This window comes from Mustela nivalis (assembly GCF_964662115.1).
Source record: "Mustela nivalis genome assembly, chromosome: 1".
Classification (NCBI taxonomy): domain Eukaryota; kingdom Metazoa; phylum Chordata; class Mammalia; order Carnivora; family Mustelidae; genus Mustela; species Mustela nivalis.
Window position 1 is genome coordinate 17,722,427 of NC_139020.1, and position 20,251 is coordinate 17,742,677.

Here is a 20,251-nt window from a genome sequence, read left to right on the forward strand (position 1 = left end):
AACAGGGTGTCCCGTGACTCACTAATAGGATTCTTAGTTATCATTCATATTTAACTTTTTGCCAGGTTTGGGGGGAAAACGGAGCATGACCTGGGAACATGAAAATGTGCTCACATACTCTTCATGGAGGCCTCATAGTAGCGTGCTGCCCAAAAATGAAGGGAACGAGACAAAAGGACAATGGCTGCTCCCTTTTGAGGAAGCCTTCCCTCAGGGTTATGACTAAGGACAAGTAAGATACAGTCCTGTTCCTGGACCAGAAGGTAACATCCTTCCTAATGATGCCGAGAGAACATATGGCACTGGGCATAGATGGAAGAAGTGGCAGCCTGTTCTTTGGTGCCCATGGCATGTCAGCCATTGGTGGTGAGGTGTTCATACACACAGAGCATGGCATTGACTGCTTCTTTTCATGGAGTTAGAGGGTCCCAATTCAGAAAGCTAGTCAGGTAGTTTGCTTAAAATATCAGAGTGAGAGGGCCCCTGGGTGGCTCAGTGGGTTAAAAGATCATGACCTGAGCCAAAGGCAGAGACTTAACCCACTGAGCCACCCAAGCGCCCCCAGAATTGTGGGTTTTAATGGAAATCTGTAATTCTCTTTTAGAAAAATGCTTCCTGGAGTTTTTAAGCGGGATGGGTTACAGCCTAAACACCTCAGCCATCAACCATTTTGCCCTTCTCAGTCATCGCTAGCTTCCAGCCACCCTTCCAACTTCTGACCTCTTAGGATTTTGTTAGAAGAGCAAGAAATCAAGGTGAGGCGAGCCTGACTGAGTCTCACCTCAAAAGATGCTCTGTATAACCCTTAAGTCTTCCAGGCAGCAAAAGCCCAAATTTTAAGAATTAAGAGACGCTTGAGGCATCTGGCTGGCTCCGAAGTGCACGCGACTCTTCATCTCGGGGGTATGATTTTGAGCCCCATGTTGGGTGTACAGATTACTAAAAAAGAATAAATAAGTAACCTTTTATAAATAAATAAAGTAAATATAAATAAAATCTGAGAGACTCTTGAAATGGTAGAAGGAATTTAGAACCAAAGACTTGTCAAAAGTGTGCTGTATTTCGTGTATCTGGTAGGACTGTTCGAGTAGTTAACTGTGAGAATAGGTTTATCTCTCTTATTTCTTAATTTACTTTCTGTTCTTGTTGGATATGAGAGCATGACAAAATCTGGACAGAAATTTTGTGTTCCTTGCCTATGAGTTTGAATTCTACCATTTCACAAGAGAAACATAACCCTCATTGGGCAATCTCATGCTTAATGCTGTTCTGCAATTTAACAATAGTTGTTACTCAGGGTTTCTGAGGTGTAGGCGACTGTTGCTTATTGGCTAGTCCAGTCTCTGGATTGGGCAAAATGACTACAGTGCATCATGAAGCCTTCTGGTGTTTGCATGGACCATGGCAGGTTTTCTCAGTCTCAGCCTTAACAGTGTTTTGGGCCCAATGGTTCCTTGTTGATACCATTCTGTTCATTTTAGGATGTTTAAGTAGTGCTGTCCCTCCCACCACAAGCCAGCAACACACCCCCTGCCCCATTGTGACAACTAAAACTGTCTCTGGTGTTTGCTGGATGTCCCCTGAGAGGAGATGGAAGCAGAAGCTGTCTGGTTACTAACCTCTGGACTGTGGTACAGGGATCTCCAGTGATGTCCAGCTTTAAATACGTGAGCAGGGAAACACCACGAGACTCTATCTCATCTTTTTTTTTTTTTTTTTTTTTTTTAAGATTTTATTTATTTATTTGACAGAGAGAAATCACAAGTAGATGGAGAGGCAGGCAGAGAGAGAGAGGGAAGCAGGCTCTCCGCTGAGGAGAGAGCCCGATGCGGGACTCGATCCCAGGACTCTGAGATCACAACCTGAGCCGAAGGCAGCGGCTTAACCCACTGAGCCACCCAGGCGCCCGAGACTCTGTCTCATCTTAATGTCAGCTGTGACACTGAAGTCAGCGTTTTGTACATGGGAGGTAGCCAGTGGACATTTTTTTGTTTGTTTGAGAAGAATAGATAAACAAAACACAGGCTCAAACAAAGATGATAAATTCTCATTTATCAGGTAAAAGCAGTTATCTGGTAAGCCATGAAATGTAGTTGCATAGCTTAGAGACAAATCAGCACAAAATTTTTATTTTTTTTGAAGATTGCTTATTGCATATTTGTCACATAGGCAGTGAGAGATGGAGAAAAACTGCCTTCCTGGCTTTGTTTTTGTATTCTTCCAAAAGCAATTCACTCTCCCCTGGTGCACTGTTTTAAAATAGCAGATGGTGGTTAGTGTCCACATAGCAATCAGGGACACGTGTTCCCAGCTGGAGGAGGCCCATCCTTGCCCTCGGGTCCCGTGATAAGAGACCAGCTAAAATGGCAAGGTGGACACACCCAGTCTCCCCGCAGAAATGGTCATAAAACAGCAGGACAGTTGTCCATCTGGGACTCACATTATCTAGAAGCATCCTTTTTTGTTGCAAGAACAGGAACTCCATGTAATTCCTTCTTTTTTTTTTTAAGATTTTATTTATTTATATGACAGACAGAGATCACAAGCAGGCAGAGAGAGAGGAGGAAGCAGACTCCCTGCCAAGCAGAGAGCCCGATACGGGGCTCAATCCCAGGACCTTGAGATCATGATCTGAGCTGAAGGCAGAGGCTTTAACCCACTGAGCCACCCAGGTGCCCCCATGTAGTTCCTTCTTGATGCAGAGGTGATGAACATAAATTTCAAGCCTTCTTCATTGCTTCTTTGTTTATTTCTCTAAATAAAAGTAATAACTTTTTTATTCCTGGTGTTCTGGCATGTTACAAGAACATTATCACTTAAACTCAGATTTCTGAGAAGTCTGTTTTTATATGTAAGAAAGTTATTATGTTGGTATTGGATTTAAGGCCCAAGTATTGAAACTGCCAAAGAAATATGTATGACTAACTCGTAAAATTAAATTTGGGGGATAGAGCATAATTGAGTCGTAACACCTCTACTAAAATATGTTGTATTTCTTTTTTCCCAAATGTATGTGGACTTCTCTTTTTAAGCCAAAAAACCTCTGCTTCTTTTTATTCATCTCTCCCCTCTGGTCATTTCAGAAAATGATTGAATCTTACATATCTGGTTTTCACATTACAGCTGCACATAAAAAGGTTGATCACACTGCTTTTTCAAACACTAATGTCCATTCAAGCCACTGAGGCAGTTGGTAAACATAGGTTCAGAGATGGAGATCTGGAGTGGGTGCTGAGACCCAGGTATACTGGCCCCATTGACCCATGGACTGGCTTTGGAGGGATAGTTTCTAGTAGCACTGCATGCCCCTCATACCTTGCCGATGTAGGAGACTGAGACAGGGAATAAGGGATTGGAAGGGAAAACCATCCTTATGTATGGTGGGGGTGTTCTTAATGTATTATCAAATGTCACCAAGTGAGCTCTGAAGACCAAGCAAATTAGAAAATTCTTACTATCTTCCTACAGATGCAACTGTGACTAGTTGACTTGTCCCTTTATAGTTCCTCTCACTGGTACAGTGTGGACAACTGGTAGCCTGTTAAATGTGATTATACAGGAGTTTTGTGAGCCACAACCAGTGGTATCTTGAAATACCAATGGTGGGAGTCTTTACGCCACGGAAAATCATTGAACGTTATAAATCACACTTTTTTTTCCTGGAGATAATGAGTTCCCAGCATACCCTGTCTCTCAGTCTCTGAGAAAAGTCACTTTGCCTTATTTCCAGCAGAGGACATGACCTCTTCTTTTCTGACTTAGAGTCTGGAGCTTCTTATAGTACCGTGTTGTGTTCAGGCTAACCACACAGCTCCGTGAGAAACAAGTTTATTCCCGTAGCAAACAGGGAACAGAGAAATCAGGAAAAGTCCTAGGGGTGCCTTTTTGTGAATGCGCCCAGCAAGGCCACGAGGGTGCTGGTGAGTCTGAATCCTTAAAAGTGGATCTCCTTCAGGTGGTATTTTATACTCTTCCATCATGGGGAGATGTGAGAACTGGGTCAGGTATAATTGGAATGACAGATGTACGGGTTAGCCTCAGAGCATCAACACAATTCAGTTAACAGGCCAGCCAACTACAGAAACCTTGTAGAGACTTCCGTGACACCCGTCGTTTCGCAATTACAGAGTCAGTGATTCCGGGACCATGCACAGCTGTTCCCATCACTTGTTTGTACAGTCCGACCCATATTTGGGGCTTAAGTGAGATTTGTTATAAGACTTTAGTTCAAGCTTGCTTACCTGTTTCTACGTGCCTTTATTTCATAAAATACGATTACTAAGTAATAAATATCTGGTCATTTGTTGCCCTGATCAGAATTATTTTCTACTGGACAGGTTTTCTGATGGCTACTTGCTAATATTTGCAAGCACATCATCATATATTCTTTTAATTAAAAGTATGTAAATCTACTTTCCAAAAAAAATGCACTCTTAAAAAAACCATTTTTTTCTGGTATGTTACCTTTTTAAAATTATACTTATAAGTTAAACACGAATCTGTCTACTTTATTCCACAGAATTTGAGTTGTAAGTTCTAATAACTTAGGCTCACAAAATTGCATCCCATAATAATATTTAGAATTGCAGAAATAACTTAATTAGACTGAAAATGAGTAATTCTAAACTGTACTGAAATTGGCCATAGTCATTATTAATTGATTAAATGATTAGGCAGATCAGTCGACACTTATTTGGAAATATTAAAAATAAGAATATTTAGTAGATTTTAGTATTTCTGTCATTGTTTTTATTTTACTGTTAACATTAAACGAGTGATTTATCACAAGGTCAGACTATATTTGTCTTCTTATTGCCCTTTCTACTCTAGTTTAAAATTTCAAGATATGGAGGTGCCGAGGAAGCTCAGGTAGTTAAGCGTCCAACACTTGATCTCGACTCAGGTCTTGATTTCAGAGTTGTGAGTTCAAGCTCTGCATTGGGCTCCACGTTAATTAATGGAAACTACTTAAATAAAGTAAAATTTCAAGACGTATAATTTTTAACTCAAAGAAAATAGGTATATTTGTACTGTATCTGAACTTTAACTCTGCATATATTCTTGCAGCACATGGAGAAATTCTCCTACGTCATTTTCTTTGTTTATTTCTTTATAATATCAGAATACACAATTTCTAGCTTTCTATAAAAAAAAATCTAGGATTATTCAAGTGATTGCTTTCTCAAAATTTGTAAATTTAAACTTTATACATTCCATATAATACTGGTTTTATTTTCTCATATTCCAGTAGTCAGAATAATTGAAACTTAACTACTAAAAACGAATAATAAAAAGCTTTACCTTATTCTAAAATTATTCTTTAGTAGTTAGTGCTTTATGTAATGATAATTAATCTATTAATGTTGTTCTTTATTTTTTAAAATAAAGAGAACTTTGTACATTACTTACTAATTAATTTTTTAAGGAGGTCCCACACCCAATGTGGGGCTCAAACTTATGACCCTGAGATCAAGAGTTGCGTGCTCTACCAGCTGAGCCAGCCAGGCACCCATTAATCTTGCTTTTTAAGAAGGCATTATAATTATTGTACATTTGAAAACGATTTTACCCTCAGCCTAGCTGCGACTTTCTCAGGTATCTTCATGCTGATATTTTTTTTAAAGTATAAAATTTTCTAATTTTGGTTGTCTAAAATAAAGTTTGCTTCAATTTGACATCTATTTAGAGTTAATTTTTTGTGGCTAAAGCGTTGTTTTTTGGACAGTGGACTGTCTAATCATTTTGTATAGCATAGGGAGCTGCCACTTTGCTCCTGTATTATATTTGTATAATACTGATTTTTAGAAAATGGAATTTAGTGTTGAAACCAGCCCAGGGCTTGTTGGCAAAGGCCTACCTTACAAAGATATAAAATGCAATATAAAATGCATAGAGTCCATTTTTAAGCTTATAAACTCATATGCTTTGTGTATACTAGCATTTCAGTTTAAGTGGTCTCTTGTCTTAGAGATGGATAGAGCTATTCTAAAAGAAGAAATTAAGCCTTCCCTGCCAGCAGAATTCAGCTAGATGAATATTGAGAAACCTATTTGTCATCTTAGAAGCTTAAGAATTAAATATGAATAAACAAAGATCATCGTTTCTTAGATGTCTGTGTAAGTCTGGGTCAGTATTTCTATCTGACTTCAGGCATTCTGAGAAAGATCCCAGCGTCTATTATTCTGGACAAATTTTCTTCATTATGATATGGAAGATTTACTTTGAATATGAATGAAGGTGGATTGGAATTTAAATGGCTTTAAAATGTGAATCTTTTTCTTTATTATTTTACATTTTGAGAAGAAAATGAAGGTGGAGAAAAGAAAACCACAGGTTTAATTTTCAGGTGAATTCTCTTTTGGGGGAATTACAGTCCTAGAGGGTCTCAATGCTCTGCATTTAGTGGATGATATTGTGAATAATTTCCCCCTGGAAAGGAGCCCTGCGACTCGAGGGGGTTGACGTTCGAGTCCTAGCCAGAAGGAGACTGGTGGGAGATGCCAGCTCGATGGTGGAATGGCGGCGCGGGAGACTGGCAGGATTACGAGCTGCCCTTTCTCTTCTGCTGTCCTTGCTGTGGCCCAGAACAGCTGGAGTGCCTTCCTCCTGTGTCAGCAGATCAGAACCAGCTGGACAGAGCCCTTGTCTTCGAGAGGTTCCAAAGGGAGCCATTCGTACTTCCAGGCTTCCATGTGGGTACTGCCCAGTACATTTGACATTAGATTATCACACGCTATTTTACCACCTCTGGCCACGTTATCACGTGTTCTATCTGAGTACTATGAGATTGATGGCTATGCCTCACCTTGTCCACATACACCAGTGTGAAACTGCGTGGGGCCTTCAATGTCCAGAGTGCAGGAGCAGCCCTAATAATGTCAAGAGAGCCCCCCAAACACTTCCCACCCAATGTTGTGTCACTCAGTTCTTTGCCTTCTCAGATTGATGGGTCAAGACTCTTGCAGCGGGAGACACCAGCAAGAATTGTAGGCTCATCGCGTAGTTCATTCCATTTACTTAGTTGACTTATAAATGGATTTTGTGTCCTGAATGTTTTTTCTGGTTGACTGGGACTCTGCAAATCTGGGTGTGACAAAGGGGTTTGGTAGCCATTTTGAATGAGACCGAAGAAAAGTTAAATGAATTAAATAAAAATGTTTCACTTGTGGTATAGGGAAATGATGCTTTATTAAAATACCATTTGAGTTCTAGACTGGGAAGTTTTGCCTCGATCAGCAGAAATTCCAAGGGGACACAGAAAGCCAAATATCTATCACGGATCCTGTCCTTGGATCATCATTCTTTTATCCCACTGCTTCACCTTCCCCTGCCCCAAACTCTCTCACTTCTAATTCATATACAGGAGATGCCCTAGAGACAGTGTCCTGCCCCTGCACAGCCATGGTGTTCACTGGGGGGCCTGCGGTCAACGAGTGCAAGGCGGCATGGACTGGGACATATCAAATGTGAGGACTGCTGTGAGTTGTTGAGGCACGATGGGTTTTGTTGCCGGTGGCCCTGTGACTTGGGTCATGCAGGCACCCTGTGTTTTTCTAGGAGCAGCGGCCACTGGTAACTCCGGGGCCAAATTTCACGCACGGTGTAGGCTCAGAAGATACCATTGTCTGGCAGTCTCTTTGCAGTTAGTACAGCCTGAGGAGAGGCTTAAAGATGAATATTACCACATCTTAGAAACAAGAAAGAGGCAGTCACATAAACGTGTGCAGATTGATGAGGGAAATACAAGGGAGAGAGCCTGTAGGTGTTTCTTAGAGCTAAGAGAGAGAGAAACAGTCATTAAGGTCCAGGAGAGGAGACAGTTCATGGCTGTGGTTTGAAGGGAGCCCACCTCTGGGGCATCTGGCTTTTCACTCTGTGGCCCAGAAGCTGCTCTGTCAATAACTCACAGGTGATCAGACTCTCCTCCACTGCCAAAACTTATTTTATCCTTTTCAAGTATGACTACCATCCTTTACTTTGTGGAAGATAAAGCAACTTGCCAAGTGGATGGGAAGCTTGTGTGAACGGGTTGGCAGGTTCTCATTGTACAGGAGAGCTCGGTGCAGAAAGCGAGCTGAAAATGCATCATGGCTTAGCAAGAATGGACTTCCAAAGCAGCGGTACTGAATGAGAAGACATTAGAGATGGGTGACCTTGAGCCCTGATGCTCCTGGAGGCAGAAACGTCCATCTGACAACCATCTAAAGAGAGTCAGAACCACCTTGGATATCCGATATCTGGCTTTTCTCCTGCACAGTGTTTGACCTCCACCTTCTGAGCTCTGTACTGACTGTCGACGTCATCATGATGGTGGTAGCTCCTGGTTTTGCAGTCACCTCTTTGTCTCAGTTGGAAAGAACAATAAGTGGTGTATAGGGAAGTTAAACAGTCGTTCTCTTTACGTCAACAGTGTGGATCTTTGTCTTTGAGTGAAGGATTAAAGGATTGAGTGGAGGAATGTTGCTGAATATTCCTAATTGGGAAGCGCTGCGTTTTGAGTGACATTTCTCTTTGAGAAGGATGCTTTTCTTTGGTATGATAATAAAACTAATAAATAAGACATCTGTGTGGGCTTAGGCATCTGCAGTTTCTCTATAAGCTGAGCTAGGGCAAGATACAAACTCAGAGGGAGAATTGTTTTACTTCTAATAAAAATTCAATACACACGGGAGGAAGAGTTCTTTTTCTAATTACCATAACTTTACAAATGGAAACAGAGAGGTTATTACACTTTGATCAATCAGGGATCGTGACGCTGATCTTGGGGAGGGTGGCAAAGCATGTCGACAGGTAAGATGTGCTTTAAGGTAAAATGGGGCATGGTATGTTTTAACAAATTAGAGTTGGTTGACAATGGTTTATTGTTTGTGACATTATTGCCCAAAGGACAGATGAATGAAAAAACAAAAATCATATTTAACTAGGGTTAATATAACTGGCTGTAGGTCACTATATTTACAGATGTTCCATATGTTTTTCAAATACGGTCAGTGGACAGGCCGGCTCTCTGCAGACTGGATCACGTTCAAAATAGGTGTAATTATTTTACACTCCGAGGCAAGGCTGTCCTTCATGAAGGAACACAATCAGATGTCGGGGACAGGGTACGTTTTTTGCATTAGAAGCAGACACAATCCTTTTACCTTTAAAGCTGACTTGAGGTTATTCTAGAAGAGGAGTTTATTTCTTAGAGGGAAGAGATATTTCAATGTGCAGACACTTTGGGGCATTTACTGTTCACCTAAAAGCAGCTAAAGATTGGTTCACTTCAGCCGGAATCCTTTTATTACTACTAAGCTACCCTCATTAAACCAGATGAGCGTGCACGGCTCTGTTTCCGAGGTCATTCTTAAGTCCTGGTCGGTGATTAAAATGTTGGGCAGAATCTGCCTAATCATCCCAGCCCACGTCACCCCCCACCCCCCGGGAGGACTGATGCATAAGAAACATAAACATGTGCGTGAACCGCGAGCCGGTACCTTTTCATGCTAAATGTGGTTCCCCACGTCTCCTCTGATTAGAGGTGTGCTCTGAACAGGCCGAGACGGGGCCATGCCGAGCAATGATCTCCCGCTGGTACTTTGATGTGACCGAAGGGAAGTGCGCCCCGTTCTTTTACGGCGGATGTGGCGGCAACCGAAACAACTTTGACACAGAGGAATACTGCATGGCCGTGTGTGGCAGCGTCAGTAAGTGGACCTTCCTCGAGCCTGGCCACCTTTCGTCTTTTCTCGCCACTGACTCCGCTCTCTTGTAACAGATCGGTTTTCCTGGTCCTTGGGAACGGGTCTGTTGCTACCACTAACCACCTTCTCTGTCCACTTCCTCTAATTGCCGGGCCTCTCCTTGCGTCTGTTCCACCCCGAGCCTACATCTCCGTCTTTCTCTAATAAAGCATGGCCCGGGATGTGTTCTTCTACTAGCTGTGGTGCATTCGTCTTGCAATCTCTAGGGACTTCTTTCGAATCCCTCTCTTTAAGCCAAGCTGAGGTCGCTGTTTTGACTTCTCAGCTGTCTTCTCCAAGTGTCTGCGTACGTGTTTGTCTGTGCACCTGTGTGTTCGGGCCTGTGCATGAGCAGTATGTGTGCAAACAAGGCTGACCACCGGAAGCCCGGCTGATGCAGCTTTGGTTGCCTCGGCAAGGCGGGTTGTTGTGATGAGTACCTTTAAGTTATGTTGTAACATGCGACTTTGATTGTGTCAGCAGCAAATGTGATTGAATCGAGCATATGCACTTCAAATGCCGGAGGATAGAAAGTCCCCAGTGGCCTCAGAGCTTTTGCTGGGCCGGTTGCAATATTGATTTTTCGTGTCTTCTCTTGGAAGCAGAAGAAAACTCTTCACTTCACGTTAGAAACCTTGAATGACAAAAGACTTGGGGAATATAATTTTCCAAGCCTTTTCTTTCAAACTTCTGGCTATTCATAACTCCAGGGGATAAAGACATACAGTGACAGTGACTCAAATGTGAGATGAAACTTTACCACAGAGGTGGCACTCAGGAGGTAGTGAACCAGACATAGGGGACTTCTGTTCTTGCTGACAGCCTTCTGGGCGAAAATCCACATTTTTATTTATTTACTGTTGTTCGTGATTGGGAGAATTAAACTACCCAAGAAATAATTGCTCAACTTTATAAATTAAAGATTAAACTCAGTGGGTGTTCATTTCTTTTTTGAGAGACTTCTGCCTTTTCTCCCTTGCTCTTGTAAGGGAGACAGGTACCATTTCCTGCATGAAATTCCTAGGGATTATATAAATTGTTTTCTGCTGTGATCACGGGCTTACACTGAACAACAAAAGGACCTGCACCGTTAAGACCTTCTATTGTGAAGCCCAGATCTAAGTGGAATCTAATGGAACAGTTCCTATTGGTCTCCTGAGTGAGGGATGACTCCATTTCTATCTTGTGTGAGAACAGGTGTAGGAATTGGTAACCCCAAGGGCTTCTTTTCTGGCTGCCTTTGGATGATGGTAGCTTCTAGCTCAAAAGACTCCTTTCTTCAGTTTCAAACAAAGAAGTTAATTAGGTCAGGTAACATGGAACACAATGGGGGATTCTGTTGCCTGGAGCCTCTTGAACAAAAGACTTTTGTTACAGAGATTCTAACTGGTTTAGCTGCTAAGGGAGATTTCTTGGCAAATTTCCAACTTTCTTTCTCCATTTCCCTGAGGTGGACTTATTTTTTGGAGTATAAATTGTGTGTGTGTGTGTGTGTGTGTGTGTGCGCGCGCGCGCGCACGCACATGCAATAAGAAAGAAGGTTTTTAAAAATTATTGCCAATGAGGAGAAATTTGCCTTGAGTTAGAAATTACACAACCCTACTCCAGCCCGTGTGCACACGCTCTCCACATCATCAGTCTAATTTGGCTCAGGCTGGGGCGAGCCGTGGGCACCAAAGGTCAGCCGGAGCCTCTGGATGGTATGCCTTTTGCTGAGAGCTTTGCCAAAGGTAGAGACTCCCAATGAAGATGTAATGATCAGCCAGACAGTCTGTATTTAGTTTCAGAAGGGCAGGTAGGTAGGTTATAGAGTAATTTATCAAGAAAGCAAATGTGAGAGGCTGAAGGTCCAAAGTATGGGCAGATCTAAGTGGACAGTAAAATAACACATGGCCCGTGCTGGGAGCTGGAGGTGCCCTGTGAATGGGGGATCGGTGTGAATCCTTGGGATCTGGAGATGCTTGGCACTAAGGAGGGAGAAAGAGAGCAGGAAATCTTCAACAGGTTACTTGGAAATGCTATTGAAGACCAAATACCCAGCATTCTAAGGTATTACTGTGGAAATAGATCTCTTAGGTTTGTGTTTACTTTGGTTCCATGCTGGGGCCCAACCTCAGGGTATTTGTTTAGTTTTGCTTTTTTTCCAATGTTTTTCTTTTTGTTTTTCCCTTTGGTCCGTGGAATCATGTAAGTTTCGACCATCATTTGCGTGTTTCTATTTTTTGTTTTTAGTTACGTTCTTTTATTTTCTCCGTAGTGTCCCAAAGTTTACTCAAGACTACCCAGGAACCTCTTCCCCAAGATGCTGTTAAACGTATGTTGTCGTTCACTGGAGGGGGCTGGGGCGGGGAGGACATAGTCCAGTGCATGGATCATCACTTTCTTTGCATGGTTTTATGTGTCTCCAACACCTGTCTTTCAATAAAATGTTTATTTCCATTCCTTTGCTTTGTAATTATGTGCAATTTTGCCAGACAACTTGAGATCCCGGGCTAAGAGCACTGACTAAACTTCTATTTCTGATCGTTTTTTTTTTTTTTTTTTCAATTCAGTGTGGTTCTGTTATGTATCGTGTATATATAATATTATTGTGTTTTAGTTGGCATCACTATTTCCTAAAGCTGTCATGATGCCCCAGTTTGAGAAGCCACAGATGTATAAGTGACTTGTTTCCTAGAAAAATACATAATATGCATGCATTGTACTAACTCATGGACTAATGTATATGCACAGACTTCAGTTCTGTGTTGTAAGGCACATGGTGAAGCCTTAGGAAGTGAAAGAGCCCATCTAAATTTCCTAACCACCTCTTCTTCCTCTCTGTGAATGCACACTACTGGGACAGAAGTGCCTGACTTTGAGTTTTATCATATGGTTATAGAAGATTCATCTAAAGAAATCTTACATTAACCAACCTTAGAATGTCTGTGTCTTGTGATGATTCCACTTGGCATATTAGTCTAGCTCGCTTTTAAAATGTGGTGTTAAACATTCTAGTACTTATTTTAAAATATGGATTATATCCAAAAATAGATTTATGAGTTTTTAGGCTAGGGATCTCACACACACACACACACACACACACACACAATTGATGCTTATGGTTGTTGGAAAAAGAGATACAATTTCAGTAGTAGTTCAGATGTAATGAAAACTAGCATTTATTTATATTATCCTGAAAAAAAACCTGGTCTCCAAATAGATCTTTTTAAAAAATATATAAATAAGTGGCACTTGGGTGGCTCAGTAGGTTAAACATCCGACTCTCTCTCTCTCTCTCTCTCTCTCTCTTTTTAGATTTTATTAACTTATTTGACAGAGAGACACAGCGAGAAAGGGAACACAAGCAGGGTGAATGGGAGAGGGAGAAGCAGGCTTCTTGCCGCCAAGCAGGGGGCCCAGTGTGGGACTCGATCCCAGGACCCTGGGATCATGACCAGAGCCGAAGGCAGACGCTGAATGACTGAGCCACCCGGGTGCCCAGAATCTAACCCTTGATTTCCACTTGGGTCATAATCTCATGAGTCGTAAGATTAAGCCTTCCATTGGGCAGGTAGTGTGCTGCTTTCCTTCTCTCTTTACCTCTGTTCCTCTGCACATGTGCACATTCTCTCTCCCTCTCTCTGTCTCTTTCTCTCTCTCCCCCCCCTAAAAAATAAATAAATCTTAGGGGCACCTCGGTAGCTCAGTCAGTTTAACATCTGCTTTCAGCTCAGGTCATGATTCCAGGGTCCTGGGAATGAGCCCCTCTTCAGCCTCCCTGCACAATGGGGGAGACTGCTTCTCTCTCCCTCTCCCCCTGCCCCTGCTCCTGCGCACGCTCTCTCTCTCATATAAATAAATAAAATCTTTGAAATAAAATCTTTAGAAGATAAATAAAATTTAAAAAGCTAAATAATAGAGAATTATATAATAATTTCATTATCGACCATAAAAATTTTTTAATGACCACCATAGGATTCAAATCCATTCACTTTATATATAACTTTTGAAGGATATAGGGGTTTTACTACTGCAATCAATGTACTTTCTGTGACTGTGACAAAGCATTTTTTTCCTAACGCCATCAAAACTATGACAAGTGAGTTGACACAGGACCAGAGAAAACTGGGTATTTACACTGTAGGATTAATAATATATTGATCTTCGTGGCGGGTTGCAATTTACCAGGCATTTTCACGGATCATTTATTTTTCTCAGGAGCACTTTGTGGGCATTTCCTTCATGTCCTTTATACATAGGAGAAAATGAGGCCGTGAGAGCCATCAAAATGTGGCAGGACCAGCTTTGAAACATAAATGAATTTGCGGCTATACACTGCACTCCGTACAACCAAGGATTTGATTCTGTTTTTTAGGTTAGAAAAATTACATTTAAAGTTCAGAGTGTATTTTAAGAATACAGAAAATAACAGAAAGAGGAAGAATATTAAAAACTTTTTTCTAAATGCACTGAATATAGCATCACTCAATAAATATATTTTCCCCCTTTCATAGAAAAAATATTTTATATCATGTTAGCATATAAAAGAATTAGATTTTTCCATTCTTATTAATTAACAGAAATGATTACTTGATAACCTTATTTTCATGAGGGCCTCTGTGTGGCTCAGGCGATTAAGTGTCCGACTCTTGATTTTGGCTCAGGGTGTGATCTCCGTGGTGTGAGAGAGAGCCCCACATCGGGACTGGGTGCTCTCTCCCTCTGCGCCCACGTGTGCGTGCTCTCTCTCACTCTCTCTCTCTCAAATAAATAAATAAAATCTTTAAGAAATATATTTTACAAAATTTCTTTTACTTTCATGAATTTCTTCAGTCCTCGGCTCTTCCAAACAGACCTTGAAAATCTCTCATTATTTTCTATTTTCCAGTAATATTCTCCGACTACTTGTCGTGTGTTTGGGATCATGACACATTTCCAGCCTAGGAGGTTGAAGTGGTTTTGGCAGCTCTATTTTCTTGTCTACCTACAGAGACTGTTCATCACGGCAAGTGGAGGGTTCTGCAGTGCTAGTACAAACAGACTAGAGAAAGCTTGTAATTTCTAGTTATTTATAGCCTGTGCAACGATGCTATCTTATTTATAGCGGAGTTTCACATTGGAATTAAAGAAGTCACGGTCATCTGGAGGTCAAATGCAGATAGCAGAATGTAGTCTGAGAAATGAGCCCAACAAGAAGGTGAGCTAGCCTATTTGATTTGCCTCCTTCACCAGCCTAGGGCTTCATTGGAGGGCCTCTCTTCAACAAAGTGGTTGTTTATGGGTTTCTCAGTTGGAGTTGCTTCTAGTCAAATAATAAATATGAAATGAGATAGGAAAAGCTCCTTAGTTAAACTGATGTTAACATTGCATATGTGGGGAAAATATGCAATGGTCTACAGTATAAATGCAATCATGTTCCTGTAAAAACATATTATGATCATATATTTCTAGATTTTAAATCTGTGTTATAAAAACCAACTTTGGTTATTGCAATTTTAAGGAACGTGGGTTTTTTTTTTTAATTTTGTTGTTTTTTTTTAATTTTGTTGTTGTAGATAAGGATCTAAACCACAGATTTAAAAAGAGAGAAATAAGAGGCTAAGAGATTTCATTTTACTCATAAACTTGTGGATTTGTATCCTTTGTAAGATCTTTTTCCTGTTGGAGATGTAGTACCCAATGATACCAGAGTTGTTTCTGACATTAATCTGGTGTCTGCCCATTTGTGTTTGTGAACAACAATTAATCTTAGGTCAGTATATAAATATTTATTGATTAGTTTGTGTTCTGAACAAGAGAGAATGATTTTTTTTCCCTAGCGTTCTTCCCATCAGATTGCATCTCAAAAGACAAACCGATTGATTCCTTAATGGCATTTAATGTCACACAAAGGATCAGGCCAGATTTAGTCAGCTAAAGGCACCAAAGGGTCTGGCCAAAGAGAACGACAAATGACCCATCTTCGGCTCTCTTCTTGCAGCAAGTTGTGACACAGACCATACCTAAACCAAGGTCTCTCAATCTTGACACTACTGACGTTTGGGGCTAATTTATTCTTGCAGATGCTGTCCTGTGTATGGACAATGTTTAGCAGCATCTCTAGCCTCTACCCACAAAATGTCAATATTACCACCCCAGTAATACCACCCCAACTATAATAACTTCATCTGTCTCCAGACTTTGCCAAATTGTGTCCTGGGGCAGGGAGAGGTAAAAATCACCCCCCTACCCCCCACTGAGAGCCTCTGATCTAGACTAAGTGAGCCCACATCTGATTCAAAGATATAACTAAGCTGGTATAAACAGGAATGCTTTCCATGAACTTGAGGGCCTGTGGATGTGTTGAATGTCAGGAGCCTCCAGTTCTTGACAGATGTTAATGAGGTTGTTAGACCACTACCCTGGCTCTCAGTGTGTACAAGGTAGGGTAGATATTGCTACGCTGAGTGTAGGGTAGTTAGAGGTCTTGTAGTCTTTCTACTCTAATGTGAGTGCTATTAGGGAAACTAACCCAGCAAATCCCTGGGTCGGAAGTTGATGGTTCCCCCATGCACCGCCCGCTATCCCGTTTCGCAGAATCCCAGCATATGCTAGAGAACGGCCGTCTTTGGTGATGCCACATGGCCTTACCACGCAGATCTCTTGGCATCTAGGATGTACCTTGGGATCATGTTTATGGCCTTAGGGTCTCTGCAAAGGCTAGATCGGGCCTCATGCAGAATCCAGAAAGGGAAAAGATTGTTTTTTACTCCCATCAAAATGGTCGAGATAGAATAGACTAACATACTTCCACAGAATACAAAAATAATGAGGACATCTTAAATTAGGCCAAATCACCATCTCCAAGTTCTAAGGCTGCTGCCTGCGAAGCTCACAGTTTGCAAACTCACTGTGCAGCCTTTGAATGGAATGTGCCACCTTCACCCCAGAGTTGTCATATCCTGTCCTAACGCTCGGGCATTCAGTTTTTGGCCAGATTTGAACCATTGTTCTCAGTCACGCTGTACTTGTTCTTCCGATTGCGAAATAGCAAATATTAGTTCCTGTTAGCACATTCTGGAGTACTAATGGAATTATGATTTTTTTATAAAACTGCCAGGCATTATTAATGGTAATTAAAATCATTAAAAAGATGTGGAAGTGCATTAAATTACATACCACCTCAGTGACAGTAAAATCTATTAGATTGACACATAGGAGAAGCCACATCTTTGGTATCGAGAAATGAGCAGATGGAAAAATGGCCTCTTCCTCCAAGCTATCATACATACTATCATAGGAACAAATCCCTAAGATGGACAGGAATCGATTTGCTCAGCAAACCAGCATTAAAAAAAAAAAAAAAAAATCAAAGCTCATTTACTCAGAACAGTAAAAAATGCTCATTATAATTGTACTCTGTTCTTCAGCTATTTCCAAAGAAGTGTAGGTAGTTTAATAAAAGGTTTGGCAAAAGTTTTCCATAATAGAACAGAGAGTCGATATTTTAGGTTTTGCAGGTTTTTCGCAGGCCGTATGGTCTCTGTCATACATACCCAACTTGGAATCGTAGCATGAAAGCAGCTATATACAGTAGGTAAGCATACAGGGCTGTGCTCCAAAAAAACATTATTTACAAAAAGAAGATCATTATGATAACCTCTGTTAATAAAGCTGTTGCTTCTGAGCTCAGGAGGTGCTAGTGCTAAGTTGGGTATTTTGAGGGACACGAGCCAAGCAGACCAGGTTCCCTGCTTCCAATAACTTGACAGTTTTATTGATGAGATGAGACCCAGGCATGTGATGGGATTAAGGAACAATAAATATAAAGTAAAACATACAATTGTAGGGAGAGACTGGTGTGGAAGGCCAGAGCCTGATGAAATTGGTTTTATCCTTAAGACCTCCACAGAGGTTAACAGCTCAATCTGACTTTTCCTGCTGCAGTTTTTTGAAAGTAGATCATGCTGCAGATTCTGACTTTTTGAACCCCTCTGTTGAGTGTTGAGCCACATTTTTATTACCTTATGTCCGCAGGACATACGCACGAACCGTCTGCCAACATTGATCCCATTGGCTCTAAAACTGAGCCACCCAGTTGGGTAAGCGGCTGCCGTTAGTTCAGGTCCTGATTCCAAGGTCCTGGGATCGAGCCCCCATCAGGCTCCCTGCTCAGCCGAGAGCCTGCTTCTCCCTCTCCCTCTGCCTGCCTGTCTGCCTGCTTATGCTCTCTCTCTCTGTGTCAAATAAATAAATGAAATATTAAAAAAAAAAAAAAAAAAACACAAACCTGAAGTGAGGGTGTGGCGGGGAGAGAAGAGCTTTTGTTCTTTGTTCTTTCCTGTTTTTAGAGGGTCTAGGCCCATATTTAAGGGTCACACGGTATTTTCACATTACAAGTGGCTTCTTTCACTTGGACTTGGTGGTTGCGATACACATTTGAGTTCAGAACATGGTTGGGACTTTAGTTATTTTAGAATTATGGAAATGGAAAGACTTTTTTTTTTTTTCCTTTTCGTTAACGTCAGGGTGGCCATCTGCAAGCTCTGCCTTGTTTCCAGATTAAATTTCCACCTAAAATCTTTATTTATAGGTTCATATTTCACCTCTCTGTGAATGAGCCTCTTTGCCACCTCGAATATGCTCACAGCCGTTTCAAGTCGCCCCGTTGCGGGCTCTGTGTAAAATCGCGTTGCCGATGATAAAGCAGTGACTGGTATGGGTCTTAATTTACTTTCATCTTCTCTTGTCAGCGCTGTAGAGATAAATTGCCTTTCTCCTGACGAAAGGAGACTAACCACATTTTCTTGTTAGAGTCTAACAGTAGTATATTGACTCAATGCCATTCACAGGCCTCTGTTGGGGGAAACATTCTGCCCCGTGGCCTGGTGGAAGTCGTCCAGCTCGTTACTGTTTGAAGGTGAGGTTGTCACTCCTTTTGTATCCTAAGCCCTTCTTGACTCTAACATTATGCTTCTCCTCGAGGTTGAGGAATCAAGCAAATATCAAAATGATAGGGGCCGTTTTTCTCGATGCCTGTAGTGTTTCGACTCCACATTGTTGTTGCCTGGCATGAAATGGAGAACTGCATAGTGATACAGTCAGAACTGAAATGAACTAAAAACGTGGCATAAACTTTGATTTATTGGCTGAAATTGATCATGTGTCTCCTACAGAGGTCCTCCAAAGAGGCAAAGGGAGTGATTTTTGTGCAGTTACTTCCTTTTGAAGTAACTTTCCTAAAAAGTATAGTGTTCTCAGGGGAAAATGCTGGAAGGGAAATACTTCATTGACATCACATCCCCAGTGATGGCGGTTATGTTTTGTTATGAGAACATTGGGGACAGCACTGGGGTTCAAAGCAACTCAAAGCAAGGGGGCCCCTGGGTGGCTCAGGCGGTTAAGCTCTTGATTTCCAGCTCAGGTCATGAACTCAGGGTTGTGAGATCAAGCCCCGCCCTGGGGTGCTCCGTGCTGGGTGTGGATCCTGCTTGGGATTCTCTGTCTCCCTCTCCCCCTAATTCCTGCATGGGGCATTTTCTATTTCTCTCTCTCTCTCTCCCCCCGCACCCCCCAAAAAGGAAAGAATAAATAAATAAATAATAAACTGAAAGCAAATATGTACACACACACCCTCCACCCACCTTAAAAAAAAGAGAGAGAGAGAGAGAGGGACGCCTGGGTGGCTCAGTGGGTTAAAGCCTCTGCCTTCGGCTCAGGTCATGATCTCAGGGTCCTGGGATGGAGCCCTGAATCGGGCTCTCTGCTCAGCAGGGAGCCTGCTTCCCCCCTCCCCACTCTGCCTGTCTCTCAGCCTAGTTGTGCTCTCTCTCTCTCTCTCTTCGTCAAATAAATAAAGAAAATTTTAAAAAAGAGAGAGAGAGAGAGCTCTGACAGGTACTAAGAGATTACAATGTGAAGTAGAAACGCTGTGACCTGCATTGGTGCAAACTTCTTAAAACTGGAAAGAACCCTCACACATGTGTGAAAAGAATGTCTTCCTTAGTATCTGGTCATCTAGGTAATAGCACTTTGCGATGAGAGAAAGAAGCGAATCTGTGATTCGTCTTGTGTCTCGGAGTGCGGGGGAGGAAAGTTCTATGAGAACCCCTCACTCTTTTCTGCTTTATCCCTCAGCAAACTGTGACCATCCGAAAGCATCCAGTCATATCTTTCCCCCACGTCACAACAACTTGCTTTGTCTCCTCACAGCCCTCATCTGCTCTGTCCCTCATTTCCTTTCTGCCTCTCACGCTTCACACCCCCTTTCTCCTTCAGCTCTGGCCACACTGACCTTGCTTGTCCTAGAATTCTCCAGGCACACTCACCTCTTAGGGCCTTTTTGCTAGTTTCTGTGTCTCGCCGCTGTATTCTCCCCCCGGCTGACGGGGAGTGGGGCTTCAGCCCTTTGTCCAAACACACCTTCTCAGTTCGACCCAGCCTGGCCCCTCGCCCACCCCCAGCTCCCCTCTCCCGCTCTCGTGATTGTTCCCAGCCCTGTTCTGGTTTTCTCTGTCTTCATAATACAAATCACATTCTAACAAGGTGACTTATTTTTATGTTTG

At 41.9% G+C, this 20,251-nt stretch overlaps 1 protein-coding gene across 6 annotated transcripts in view; it reads left to right on the plus strand.

Moving 5' to 3' along the window:
• APP (amyloid beta precursor protein) overlaps positions 1 to 20,251 on the plus strand; it is a 262,818-nt gene that overhangs the window by 154,322 nt on the left and 88,245 nt on the right. For 2 of the 6 annotated variants that reach the window (XM_082694233.1, XM_082694234.1), the window contains exons 7-8: positions 9,522 to 9,689; positions 11,983 to 12,039. The exons of 2 other annotated variants lie outside the window; for them this stretch is intronic. In XM_082694233.1, coding sequence (XP_082550359.1) covers positions 9,522 to 9,689; positions 11,983 to 12,039 — 225 coding nt within the window. The remainder of the gene's footprint in view (positions 1 to 9,521; positions 9,690 to 11,982; positions 12,040 to 20,251) is intronic. 2 more of the 6 variants (XM_082694235.1, XM_082694236.1) reach the window with 1 other exon arrangement.